A 13,277-nucleotide genomic window follows, 5' to 3' on the forward strand; every position below is an offset into this window, starting at 1 on the left:
ATGTAGATATTCCATAAAAAATCTGCCGTTTCCAGCTACAATAGCCATTTACAACATTAACAATGTCTACACTGTATTTCTGATCAGTTTGATGTTATTTTAATGGACAACAAAATTGCTTTTTCTTTCGAAAACAAGGACATTTCTAAGTGACCCCAAACTTTTGAACGGTAGTGTAGGTTCTACAAGTGTCTGGAACTCTGTTGGAGGGATACGACACCATTCTTCCATGAGAAATTCCATAATTTGGTGTTTTGTTGGTGGAAAACGCTGTCTCAGGCACCACTCCAGAATCTCCCATAAGTGTTCAATTGGGTTGAGATCTGGTGACACACACACACACCCTTTATGCTCCTTTGAGACCCCTCTTTCAAGTCACTGAGATCTCTTATTCTAGCCATGGCAGCCAAAATAATGGGCAACTGGGCATTTCTGTACATGACCCTAAGCATGATGGGACGTTAATTGCTTAATTAACTCAGGAACCACACTTGTGTGGAAGCACTTGCTTTCAATATACTTTGTATCCCTCATTTACTCAAGTGTTTCCTTTATTTTGGCAGTTACCTGTATGTGTAAAACCAAAACAAGACGAGTCTAGTCGAAGGGGTGACAGCACATGTGGAAGGCAGCTTTCTGCCTAATGCTCTGTCACAGACAGCTAGTCTGTCCCTCTGCTCAAGGGTCTGCTGTCTAACGCACCTGCACACACACACACACACGCACGCACGCACACACACACACAGAGCTCTGAATCCTTTCCTTCCCTGTACCTGTTTTCCTCGCTCTGTCTGTGTGTGTGTGTGTGTGTGTGTGTTGTTGTTGTTGATGTCAACCAGCGTGTTCATTGGATAATTAGCTCAAAGCCTCCCGGGAAATGAGCGAGTCAACACTTGATCATCTTTAATGGCTGTCTGTCGTTCACCTCCTCGGTGTGTTTGTGTGTGTATGTCTGTGTGTGAGTGTGTGTGTTATGTGTGTATGTGTCTATCCCCTCCTCAGTGTATGTGTGTGTGCGTGCATGTGTGTGTGACTCCTCAGGCTTGGAACATGAGAGTGGATTAGTTATGAGGGTCCACTGCTAAGCCCCTACAGCCTTACATTATCAACTCCTTATTTGTTTTAATATGACAGGAAATTATGACTTTGTTCCATCCCTTTCACCTCTATGCAATCATCTGTACATTTCCCTTACCCATCCATATCCAAAATGGTTGATTACATTACATTGTCAAACATTGATTTCCATCTGAGTTAAGCTCATATATGCATATGGAAAATCTCTAGGCCTATTAGAATATCAATGAAATAACGTTTTCTCAGAAAAGGCTAATAAGATATAGACTGATATTCTGACTGATATGCCTATAAAAATGATTTTCCACAGAGACAGAGGATGTTGAATACTTGGACCTGCAAACCAACCCAGCAGTCATCAAGTTATGTAGCAGCAGACGTCTATGGTGGATCTCCAAACCTGCAGTCAATAGTGTTATGTTATATCCCAGAAAAAACCCCTCAGGGTGGTAGGTACTGTGGCAGTGCAAGCAGAGTAAATGCTGTGAGAAGGCTGCAGCGTAGCTCTGTCAACTCCGGCGTCTGGGCCGCCCGTCATGTTGGCAGCTTGTCATGCTCACAGTAATTGGTCTGGAAGAGAAGACCTGCAGCCTGCCGTGCTCTAGGACTAGTCCACTGGGTAAAAGAGAGAGGTGAGGCGAGAGGGCCAGAGGTTCACAGGAACCTGTGTCTCAGGATTCTCTTCATAAATCATAATTTAGTTTTGACCCAAGTTTGTAATGAAAGCTACATCTTCATTTGTTTGTACGATTGGGCCAATCTGCATTCTGGTAGAACTCTTCTGGTAAAAGAAGAGGAACATCAGAGAGCAGTCTGTGAAGAAGGATTGAGGGCAGTGTTTGAAGTGAAGCCTCAGACAAACACACACGGGCTCAGCAATACCCCAGTCTGGTATTGTCCTCCTCAGAGAGGGCTGTGCTGTGAATAAAACCACAGTGAAGCTGCCTGAGCCAACTGACTGTCGATTGTAAATCAAGAATGGATGTTTCTGTGAATCAATCTTTACTCCAGCCCTGTTTTAACACAGCACCCAGGTGTCTGTCAGCCTGGGTCTGCCTGTCATTGACATCACCTTAAAGTCTCTCTCTCTCTCGCTAGTCCTGTTTTCATTCAAGTCTTATTTAGTCCTCCCTCTCTCTCCCTCTCTAGCCCTCTCTCTGTTTTCATTCAAGTCTTCTTTTTTCTCGCTGTCTTCCTTCCTTTTCTTTCTTGGTTAGCTCTCTGTGGAGCATAAATACAGTATAAAAAAGATCTAGTTGACAAAAAAAAGCAGCACAGTCCCTGCATTCGGAAATCATTGATCCCAGTTAGAAAATATGTGCTTTCTGAAGTGCCTCAAAATATAATATAATAATATGCCATTTAGCAGACGCTTTTATCCAAAGCGACTTACAGTCATGCGTGCATACATTTTTGTGTATGCGTGGTCCCGGGGATCGAACCCACTACCCTGGCGTTACAAGCGCCGTGCTCTACCAGCTGAGCTACAGAGGACCACTAAATGTCTTCATCATGGTCTTGGTCCTTGACATTGAAAGTGTGTGTGGTTCTGGCTCATTGTGTGTGTGCGTGCATGTGTGTGTGTTATTTATATGTGACCTCTATTGAATAGGGAACAGGAGTGTATGTGAGGTGCATAAGAATGGTGCAAGATGCTGTGTAGGTGCCCACTGATTTGCCTGTGGGGAGATAATAGTACAGATAGTTCTCATCAGGCACTGAGGGACACACAGGGGTTTGGTGCAGTTTGTGTGTGTGTGCAATGATAGGGTTTCTGTCCACCTTGATTAATGTGTGTGGTTGCAACCTTTTAATAGGGGCAATAAACAATGAACTTTTCTTTATAACGTCTCAAACTTTGACAAGAAAAGTTAACGATGAAATATCTTCAGAACTCTAAACAGATGCAGATGGCAACAGTAGGCACATAATGTAGGAGCAGGATTCCTCAACAGATTTTTTCAAGATTGCTTGCAAAAGAGATGACAACATGACATACCTAAAAAAACAAAAAAAGATTAGAGACAATGTGATCTAGAAATGAGGGGACATTTATTAAACGATAGCCTGTGTGAATGATGACTGATATGAGCCTGGCTGTTCATCCTATGGAGATAAAACTGTCTGTCTATCTCTATGGTTCATCATCCAGAGATGATTCTCTCCATCTGTCTTCTGTATTTACAAGGTCCTGCTATCAATTTGTCTGGGACATCAGATCACATAGCCCTCACAGACGCGCACACACACACACACGAGTGCCATTTAACAGACAACATCATCTGGGTCGTGTAATTGCCTCCTTTACAATGTTTGATTCCATTAATGACTGAGCGACAGTCTGAGATGGGCCAGGCGTCGCAGTGGTGACTCATCCTCACCAAAGATTATTAGAGTCGTTCTTGTACAGGGCAGACGAGAGGACGGTGTGTGTGTGTGTGCGGGGTCAGTTTTGATTTGAAGTGTTGACGTAGAGGGAACTGAAAGTGAAATTGAGTATAGGAAGGCAGTGCAGAAATACTGCCCAGTCAAAAGGCCCAATATTTGATACCATCACACAGAGATAGAGTATATCATGATAAATCAAAACCAATGGAGTAGCGAAAATGAAAGTTTTTGTGCCATCTGTTTTTCCCCCAGCTAGATTGATAGCTCATCTCTCTCTCCCTCCCTCTCTATCTCTCTGTGTTTCCCCTCAGTTTAAAAAATATATATTTGTTTATGAATAAAGATGATGTCATCTTTGCCCAATAGGAGCACACACTGCTATCAATGAGATGCTATTGGACCAAACCATTATTGGTAGGTTGAAGGGGGGATATGGGGTTTAGTTGTGAATGATACATAACCTGGTATTAAGATGCAGTAGAAATTAGCCCCCCTGCTTCTAGATGAAACATTCCTCTTCATAGGGCTCTGAGGCAGAGTGGGATTCCTCTGTGGTACCCTGTGAATTGAAGACTGCGTCACAAACAGTCCCTGAGAGCTCCATGCAGGAAGGGAGGGAGGGGGAGAGCTATGAGGGAGGAGGGGGAAATCTATTAAGGGGAGGGAGGCGGGTGGGGACAGGGGTGCTAACTTGCTGCTCAGTGTGCTTGTCAGGTGCAGCTGCTGCAGAGTGCAGACTGTGGTTGAGTCTCACTTCAAGTCTCCTTGATTCAAAGTCAATGGCAGCAGCAGCCGTTAGTCCTCACACAGAGCACTGTGCTGCCCTACCAAGCAAAAAGGCAGTAACTGGTAATTTGTTCGAAAATGAGTTAATGTCATTTTTGCTGTATTAAATACATGCTTAATCATGTGGACAAGTATCCTGCCTCTATTGTATTGTGTTTTGGATAAAATGGGGGTCATATTAGCAGTAACTGCAAAAGGTTACTGTGAAACCAAGGTAAATGTCAGTAACTGAACTTACTGCCTTTTAGCTTGGTTTTAACCTGCCCTTGGCTGCAGTTACTGCCTTTTACCTTGGTATCATATCATTTTATTCTGATAGTGATACAATCGAACCTGTATGACACTGACTAACAGCTACACACACATGCATTGCTTATCTAGGGACACAACATCATGGCACAGCATTCCCCGGGGGGAAATTATGGTTGAACTTGCTCTGAAACGCAGACACCCAGACACTGGTAAGAACTAGCTAGCTAAGTAGATCTGAGAACATATTTAACTAGCTAGCGAGCATAGACTAACAATGCTACCGGCTCCCATAAAAATAGATCTGCAATTGATACTAACTTCAATCTACTAGCTCAATCTATTAACCATCATCTGATGGTTTCTTTGAATCTGTACACCACACACACAATTTCTAGCCAGTGACAGCCACTTAGCTAGCCATAACTGACGCGCCCCTACCAAAATGTAAAAACCTACCTAGCTAGCATTAGCATGAAGCAATAGATTTGTGCTACCTGCTCCCTTAAGAGCCGATCAGCAATTTATACTAGCTTCAATCTATTATCCCTATAATGAATATAATCCCTATATTTTTATTGACATTCCATGGGTTATTTGAATCAGTAACATTACACCACACACACAATCTCTAGCCAGCTGACAGTCAGTTAGACGTGCACCCCATACTGAATTGTCACCCTCGTTTTCCAGTTGAGCTCACACACACACAGCATTGCTACCTCATTAATAATATATCTACTCACATGTCCAGGGTTTCTGGTTTTCTTTTATATACCAGTAGTGAGTGACTGTCTCGGTCAGGAAAGTTCAACTCCAAAATTGTATCCATCACCTTTGTTGGTGGCGTATGTAATTAGCACAACAAGCATTGGCATGCCAAATGTGTGCTCAATGTGTCTGTTTCAGCGCCATCATTACATGAATGCGGAAAAAACTGTTTCGCCAAAATGACTTCTACCAATCCCTGTGGCCTAGATGATTCAAGTATCTATGGGGATCAAAGTTGCCATGTGAGGGTGCATTAGGACTGTACAACCATGTCAATACTAGGTTTTATTCCTGTCAATGTCCGTCTATGCAATCTAAATAAGCAATATGGCTATAAGAGTGCAAGAAGATGGACATCATCACCAAGCTGTGTCCTCTGATGCCTGCAAATCGAAGGCAGTTCTGGAATGACTTGGCTGTGAACAGCATTGCTGACATGGGCTACTTGTAAAACACAGTATGTAATGTGACTGACACAGAACCTACATCTCCATGTAAATGCAACTGGTATCTTAATGGAAGACGCACAAAGGATGCAGTTTCAACTCTGTTAAACTGTCAGTAATTACACTGCTCTTTCATTAATAGCATAAATGAGAAGTATAGTACACTAACAAATGAAGAAACTGTAAGTGACTATTCAAGCACACAAAGATCTATTCCAAATTCACATTATATAAAAATGGAAGGCATCCAAATAAGTTGTAAGAAAGGATGCCCATATAAGTACAAAGACAGCCTGCACTAGACCTTTTACAGACATCCATTCCAGAGAGACTGACTCTGAACAAGGTAATTGTGTTGCATACCACCGAGGCATGCAAGAGGGAGGTAAATATCTCTTCACGCATGGATGGCCACTGCTTATTTCCATAATGCAAATGCAGGCTGTGACCAAAAAAGAAGAAGGCAAATGCTGCTGGAGGGCTTACAGACAGCTGTATGGAAAATGTTGTTTGACTGGAGTGGTGGCTAGGATAGGCAGCCATTAGAGAGAGAGAGAGAGAGAGAGAGAGAGAGAGAGAGAGAGAGAGAGAGAGAGAGAGAGAGAGAGAGAGAGAGAGAGAGAGAGAGAGAGAGAGAGAGAGAGAGAGAGAGAGAGAGAGAGAGAGAGAGAGAGAGAGAGGATTTCCCTTGCGTAAGAACTTTGGCATCCAAGGGGTTCTTTACAAATGTGTGGAGCCAGAAGTGCTTTCTTTCGTTTCACACATGGCTTTCATATTGCACATTTAACACAACCACACACAAACAGTTGCCCAGACACAATCACAATTCAAACAATGTTGGTTGTTCATGTGCTGGTATGTCAAGAGCATGTGCTGGTATTACTGACTTCAAAATCAGATACAAAAGTTTGCAGGAGAGTTTGAGTCTGTCTGTGAGTGGGAGGGTATGAGTGAGAAGTGCCTTGAACTGTGGTCACTGTATCTATTAGTCGTATCCACTGCATGGTTGTCTGACTGTGGGTGGGACATGGCACGGCTGCAGTGAGGTGAAGTCTAATTGACACATCATCACCCAGAGAGGGAGTCAGACAGAGGGGGCCAAACCTGGTTTTGACCTGATGTAGTGGGAGGGATGTATGACTTGCTTTTCATTTAGTCATATTGGCCCCATTGGATGTATAGAGGGTCCACCATGGCTCCCCACCTCTAGTGGTAGGCATGTTTCTCAGAGTTGATCTATACCATATAGTTCTGAAAGTTATGTAAGCGCTTTAAGTTATAAATAAGTTGAGCTGTGAGAGATAGAGGAGCCCAGCTGTGAGATAGGACATAACTAGAGCACCTTGTTCCCTTTATACTCCAAAAGTAGTCCTCCCAGCCCACTGCCTACTGCCTGCACCCTATACTACAGTACAGTACTGGGCCTTCTCATCTTCTGCATAGCCAGGGATAAGGAGATCTAACTGCAGTAAAGGCACATTGATGAGTCTTACATAAGAGGATACAACTTGGACCTACAACTTCCCCTTCCTTGTGTAGGTTACTCCTACCTCAACGTCTGAAATGAACAGTTTCACCACATCAATAAGTGGTGAGGTCAGAACTGAGAAAGGGTCAGAATGATTGAAGGATGACTCAGGTGCAGGCCTTTCAAGAACACTGAAAATGTATGCACTCACTAACTGTAAGTCGCTCTGGATAGGACTAAAATGTAAATGTAAATGTCCTTAGCTACCTCATAGTGTGAAGTTAAGTGCTGTGTAGGAGTTGTGTGGTACTGGTAGTATTAGATCAGGCAACGTTTGATTACACTCAATTGGCAAACTATTTAGAGAGATGTAGGCCACCGCTATTCCGAGATGTACAAGAAAAGTAAAGTTTTATTTTCTGCGAGTGCGTTTTGGAGTCTTTAAGTACCAGCTTGCACAAGATGATGCACATAGGCCTACTCTTGCGCCAAAGGGGTAGAGCTATAACCTCGGTTTCAAGCATGAACTAATGACATATATGAAACATCTGTACCTTGAGAGTGATATCGTATTACCTCCTGTGACTTTTCATATGCAGTGCATAAGATATTTAACCGAGAAGACAAGGGCTTCCATATTTGGCTTACCAAAAGGATGTGGGAGTTGAACAGCGCTCTCCACTCAGGTAATGACAACCAATAGGAACGCAAGGGAGTGCTCAAACATGCTTACTCACGAAAGAGGCAGTCCCTCCCAGTACCAACACAACACACCTTCTGATTTTGATGAGGCGCGGACTGCAATCTTATCTATTGGGCAATAGCAGTGTCGCGAACAGGAATCCGGAATCAAATCGTCGGCTCGCAGAAGAGGAGACAGGTGACGGTCTACGCAGGCAGATCCACCTCCGCTTGGCAGTCTGAACGCAAGGCACATCGTTAGAAAACGACTGTTGTTTATTAGTCCTTTATTGTCGTAATAGATGTTATATATTTAACTACATGACTTTTCATTTAATTGTTTAGCTAGTCAGTTCTAACTCCGAGATGGATAACGCGCACACTAAATCCGCATCTGAAGTTTTAGAGAACTTTGGTGTGAATGAAAACACTGGACTCACCCTTGAACAAGTGAAATCCAATTTAGAAAAATATGGACCTAACGGTGAGTAGGAAACATATTGTTGCTGATGTTGTATTTTCACTGTTATTCAGTTTACCTGCGTGAGTGTTGAATGCAATTCTACCACGGGCACGGATATCATTGCCCAGTTTAGGGAAATTGGTTACATTATTTCCCCGCGCCTTATTGGAAAACGTACAGGTTGAAAACACGAATATCAGTCGCCTACAGCCTGTAATTGTTCCTTCCAGCCTACATATTTAGACTGATCTTATGCGCGAGGCTACTCACCGCTGTTTTAAAGTCATTTATCGTACTTCACCGAGCTACATTGCGTTTCTCGCTCTGCACAAAGTTGTGTGGGGAAGGACGCACGATCGAGGCACTGAACCCGAACGCTACGCTCCTCATCACGGATCGGACTGTGTGAAAACGTGAACTTGATTATTAATAGTATATGCTATTAATGTTACACCTGTATTGACGCAGGAAGTATATCACATCCGTTTTGCAATGCATTTATGGAGAGCCTTTGGGGTATAATAATAATGCCACGTTCATTAACGACAACATATTCATTAAGAATATTATTTTGTGTAACACTTTCAATTTGGGGCTGATGCCATGGTAGGCTACTGGGGCATTTAGTGATCTTTTTGGTGATAATTATGTATTCCACCATGACACCCCCATTGGAGGGACAGGGGGTTGGCCAAAACGACATGCTTAACACGGCACACCCACATAGTTGGTTTTAGTTCCATAATGACAATGAGAACATTTATAAAATGAGGAAACTCTCTTACTCTACGTCTGAGAGAAAGCTATACATCAGTGCTGACGTGTGTGTAATCTGCAAACAAAATTCCAGGGCCATCGCTCAATGTGCACAAGGGGTTTTTATAGGCTACAACATGTTGATGCTGCAGCAGCATCATGTTGAACGTATTTTGTTCCATGAGTTTATTGTGTTTAATCCCCCAGTTAAAGCCCTCATCTCGAATGTAGAGATGGTGCTCTTTAATTTATGTGTTGTATTGAACTTGGCGTCTGTCAACACCGTTACTACTGTCCTTCTGAGTCTATGGCCTGCCATTAATTTGCATGGTGGCTGGTGTCGTTTAGCCATAGAGGAGAGCTGCTGTTTTGTCAGAGTGAAACAGCAGTCCTTTGTTGCACAGACCTACCCAGAGGCTTATGTGTGGCTTCGATGACTTCATGGAAAAATAAATGTCTTGTTGCAGATAGCATCTTCCACTGTTAGCTGTGTGAATTGACTTCCTCTCTCGCTGTGTGTGTTTGTGGTGTGTGTGTGTGTTTGCAGAGATAAATGCTTAAGGGAATACCCTTTTCTTTCTTGTCTGTAAACCAGGGTCACGTTCACCAGGGCACAACGTTGTGGAACATTCAGATATAAATATATTGAGTAGAACAAACATGCCTCTCTGACATGTAGAATAAGCAATCTTGTCAGTTCTTTTCATGACATTTCTATCTGCAACATTCCACACTGTTTGCCTGTTGAACGTGGCCTATGTCTTTCTCAACACAGCCAACAACACATTAAACAGCTGTGTTGCTATTAGCTGTTTTAGTAGCTACATGTCTCAGCTGAGTGATGTGTGTAGCATACTGAATGGCTCATTCCCTCTACTGACAAACCGACCACAACCTGCCTTTGTAGTTGACTGCAATTACTTAATGTGAGTTTGGTGTTTGTTGCAGGGAGGGAGCCACTGTTCTCTGTGTGTGGGCGGCATCCATTTCTATTACAAACCCTCCATGATTACTTCTCTCTCTCTGACACAGGGACAGGTTGTTTCCATACAGGAGCTGTGCAGTAGACTTATTATATAGCCATAATCATTACACACAGACAACATGGCCACAAACAAAGAAGTCCTGTAATCTAACCTCTTACTAGTAAACACAGACACAGGATTAAGTAGGTTATTGCTGCATGGCAGTACCCTGGGGGTACCTGGCCAGGCTGGCCTGTCTATAGGGGGAAGACTGATAAGGGCATATTTGTGGCAGAGAAAAATCTATTGAATAATATATTTGGGGGTACAGTAACCAAAAAAGGTTATGAATTAGGGAAGCCCCCTCAGATCCCTTTGTGTTTTCCACTCTGCTGTAGGAGGTACTAGCAGCATTCCAGGGGAAGATATATGGCGTGCCAGTTTTGTAGACGCAGACATAACATTCCTACGTCAGCACAGGACGGGACGGGAGGCCTATTTCACGCTCTGTCTGGCCCTGGAACTCCCCTGGATGGAGTGTCTGACCACCGGGGTTGTGTTCATTAGGCACCGAATGGAAATTAAAAAGGACTGGACTATATGGATTTGCTCGTTTCGTTTTGTGTTGGAAAACGTTTTGCTACTGTTTTCCCTAATGATCACGACCATGGGCATTGGAGGGGAGACCCCATTTTAAGCCCGATGATCGTCACTGTTGGTACTACTGTCTGAGGTTAAAGATTAAACTTATGCCCTGGCAGTGGTGGTTGGTGCCTTGTGGTTTCTGTTTTCCTAGCTTAGTACACAGACTTGTGTTTTAGGCCTGCTTTTTCTGCCTCACCCCTAGTCAAACCTGTGGTATCATTATGGAGGCCATATCCTCTTTTATTTTGAAACTGTTAGAGGGGGAAAACATTTTTGTTATGGCTTTCTGGTCTGAGGTCACACAACACAAACGTTTCAACAATGTGTTTTATCTCATATTCAAAACTGGGACATTTGGTGGGTTGATGACATGAATATGGTCAAAATGTTGGATGTCAATTAATGAGTTGGTTTTTTTAATTATTTGTTGTGTACACACAGTGATAAACACTAACAAGCAGAGTATTCATCTTCTTTCCTTCCTGTTAAGAGGAACAGCCAAACTAGTCAAATTATTTTGCACTAACATTACATCTTAACCTCCATCTTTCGACTGTGAAACAGGATGTTCTAGACTAGCTGATGTGGTCTCTTCACGTCTGTCTTGAAAAGGGCATTTCAAGCAACCTTGATCTCGATCTCTCATGTGCCTTTATCAAATGTCATCAGCATGTGATTTCAAATCTTGTAAAAAAATTTTTGGCCAATTAATTTTCTCAGAAATAAGGTGATTTGATTGATCAAACTGTACTTGTTGTTTTTGTGTACTACTGTTGCACTGAGATCAGCTCCTAGCTCCAGATGCATCATGTTTTAGGGACAGTACTGTAAATAGCTGTAGCTGTGTTGGTCCCACTCCCAGATGTTGGAAAGTTGGCCAGGTCTCAGAGCCTCAGTGACCTTCTCTACAAAGCCATGAGGGGAGGAGGTGGTGGGAGGTTGGCTGGCCTTCTGTCCTCACTGCCCATTGCGACTCACTCTCAGTGGCCTTGCTACTTCAGTTCACCCCCCCCCATGTGTACAGACACAGACACATGTGCACAGACTGCGCACAGCAACACATACAGCCGTACACCCAAACACACTTGCACTCATAAGCGTTCATGTGCACAGCCAGCCAGACACACACACACACACTCACTTTTTGTCTGCTGGTGTGACTTGTGAAGACCGCAACTCAGTGTGTGCAGAGTAAAAGAAGCCACAGCCAGGTCTGAACGTGCAGTGGCGGACTTACCATTAGGCAGAACAGGCAATTGCCTCAGGTCTTACATCATCAAGGGGCCGCGTGAGCTGGGCATAATATTTATATTATTTTACTAGTAATAATTTTATTTTTTATTTTTTCTCCGCTTGAGTCCCCCTCCCCCCCATGCTCCACTCGAGTTCCCATTTATTGTTTCACACGATATGATTGCAAATGGGACTTTCATTGAAATTAAGCTGCATCAATGAGACGCTTTCAGGGTGGGGCATAAAAAAGAAAAATAAAGATGATTTAATTTTAACCGACAAAATACCTTACTAAACGCATTTCTTTAGTAAAAAGACAGGTGCTGCTGATAATATTGCCATCTCGCCGAGGACATGTATGTGTAGCCCATGTATCTGATGGTATGTCAAACTCTTTTTGGCCAGACAGCATCAGATACATGGGCTACATATATTAAGATAGAGGGGCGCTGTTTGGCTTGCTCGAACGCGTTTCCTTGTGTTTGATGCCATTCCGTTCGCTCCATTCCAGCCATTTATTATGAGCCGTCCTCCCCTCAGCAGCCTCCACTGCCCCAAACCTACTACGGGTAAAACAGAAACACACCCTGGGTGACCAGAACCCTACAATAATCACCCATGTTTTGTTAATAGGAAAAAATGTATGTAATAATAAATAATAATATGCCATTTAGCAGACGCTTTTATCCAAAGCGACTTACAGTCATGTGTGCATACATTTTTACGTATGGGTGGTCCCGGGGATCGAACCCACTACCCTGGCGTTACAAGCGCCATGCTCTACCAATTGAGCTACAAGTTTAAAATGTATATAAAACTCTTCCTGTTTTGATGTTTATTCTGCAAATGGTGTTAGGGTTTGGCTTCTGTTAAAACATCCTGTTTTATTTTAATGCCATAGCCATAATATATCATATCATTGTGCAATACATTACTCAATATTACTGTATAACCACAACTCCTACTCACAGTTACTATTTCCTTGTTGGAAAAGGAGCATACTGTTGATGCATATCCTGTGACACAACACTTTGTCCAACCCTGACTTCCACTGTAGAATGTGTACAGTATGTGAGAGTTCAACCTAGTCTCAGAGCAAAACGCATTATACAGTCAGGTCCATAAGTATTTGAACAGTGACACAATTTGCATCATTTTGGCTCTAATGGCCTCCACAATGGATTTGAAAGGAAACAATCAAGATGTGCTTTAAGTGTAGACTTGAATCTTTAATTTAAGGGTTTTGTCAAAATTATTGTATGAACCGTGTAGGATTTGCATCCTACACGGTTAATTTTTATACATCCTGCTGCTTTTGTCAGCAGTCACCACATCAATAAATACAAGGT

General features: G+C 42.9%; 1 protein-coding gene across 2 annotated transcripts in view; it reads left to right on the forward strand.

Annotated features, from left to right (window-relative positions):
- The first annotated feature begins 7,972 nt into the window (after positions 1-7,972).
- The window catches only part of LOC121574086 (sarcoplasmic/endoplasmic reticulum calcium ATPase 1-like), a 77,527-nt gene continuing 72,222 nt past the window's right edge, over positions 7,973-13,277 (forward strand). For both annotated transcript variants that reach the window (XM_045222674.1, XM_045222673.1), the window contains exon 1: positions 7,973-8,350. In XM_045222674.1, the coding sequence (XP_045078609.1) occupies positions 8,233-8,350 (118 nt within the window). In that variant the 5' untranslated portion in view covers positions 7,973-8,232. The remainder of the gene's footprint in view (positions 8,351-13,277) is intronic.

This window comes from Coregonus clupeaformis, chromosome 9 (assembly GCF_020615455.1).
Source record: "Coregonus clupeaformis isolate EN_2021a chromosome 9, ASM2061545v1, whole genome shotgun sequence".
Classification (NCBI taxonomy): domain Eukaryota; kingdom Metazoa; phylum Chordata; class Actinopteri; order Salmoniformes; family Salmonidae; genus Coregonus; species Coregonus clupeaformis.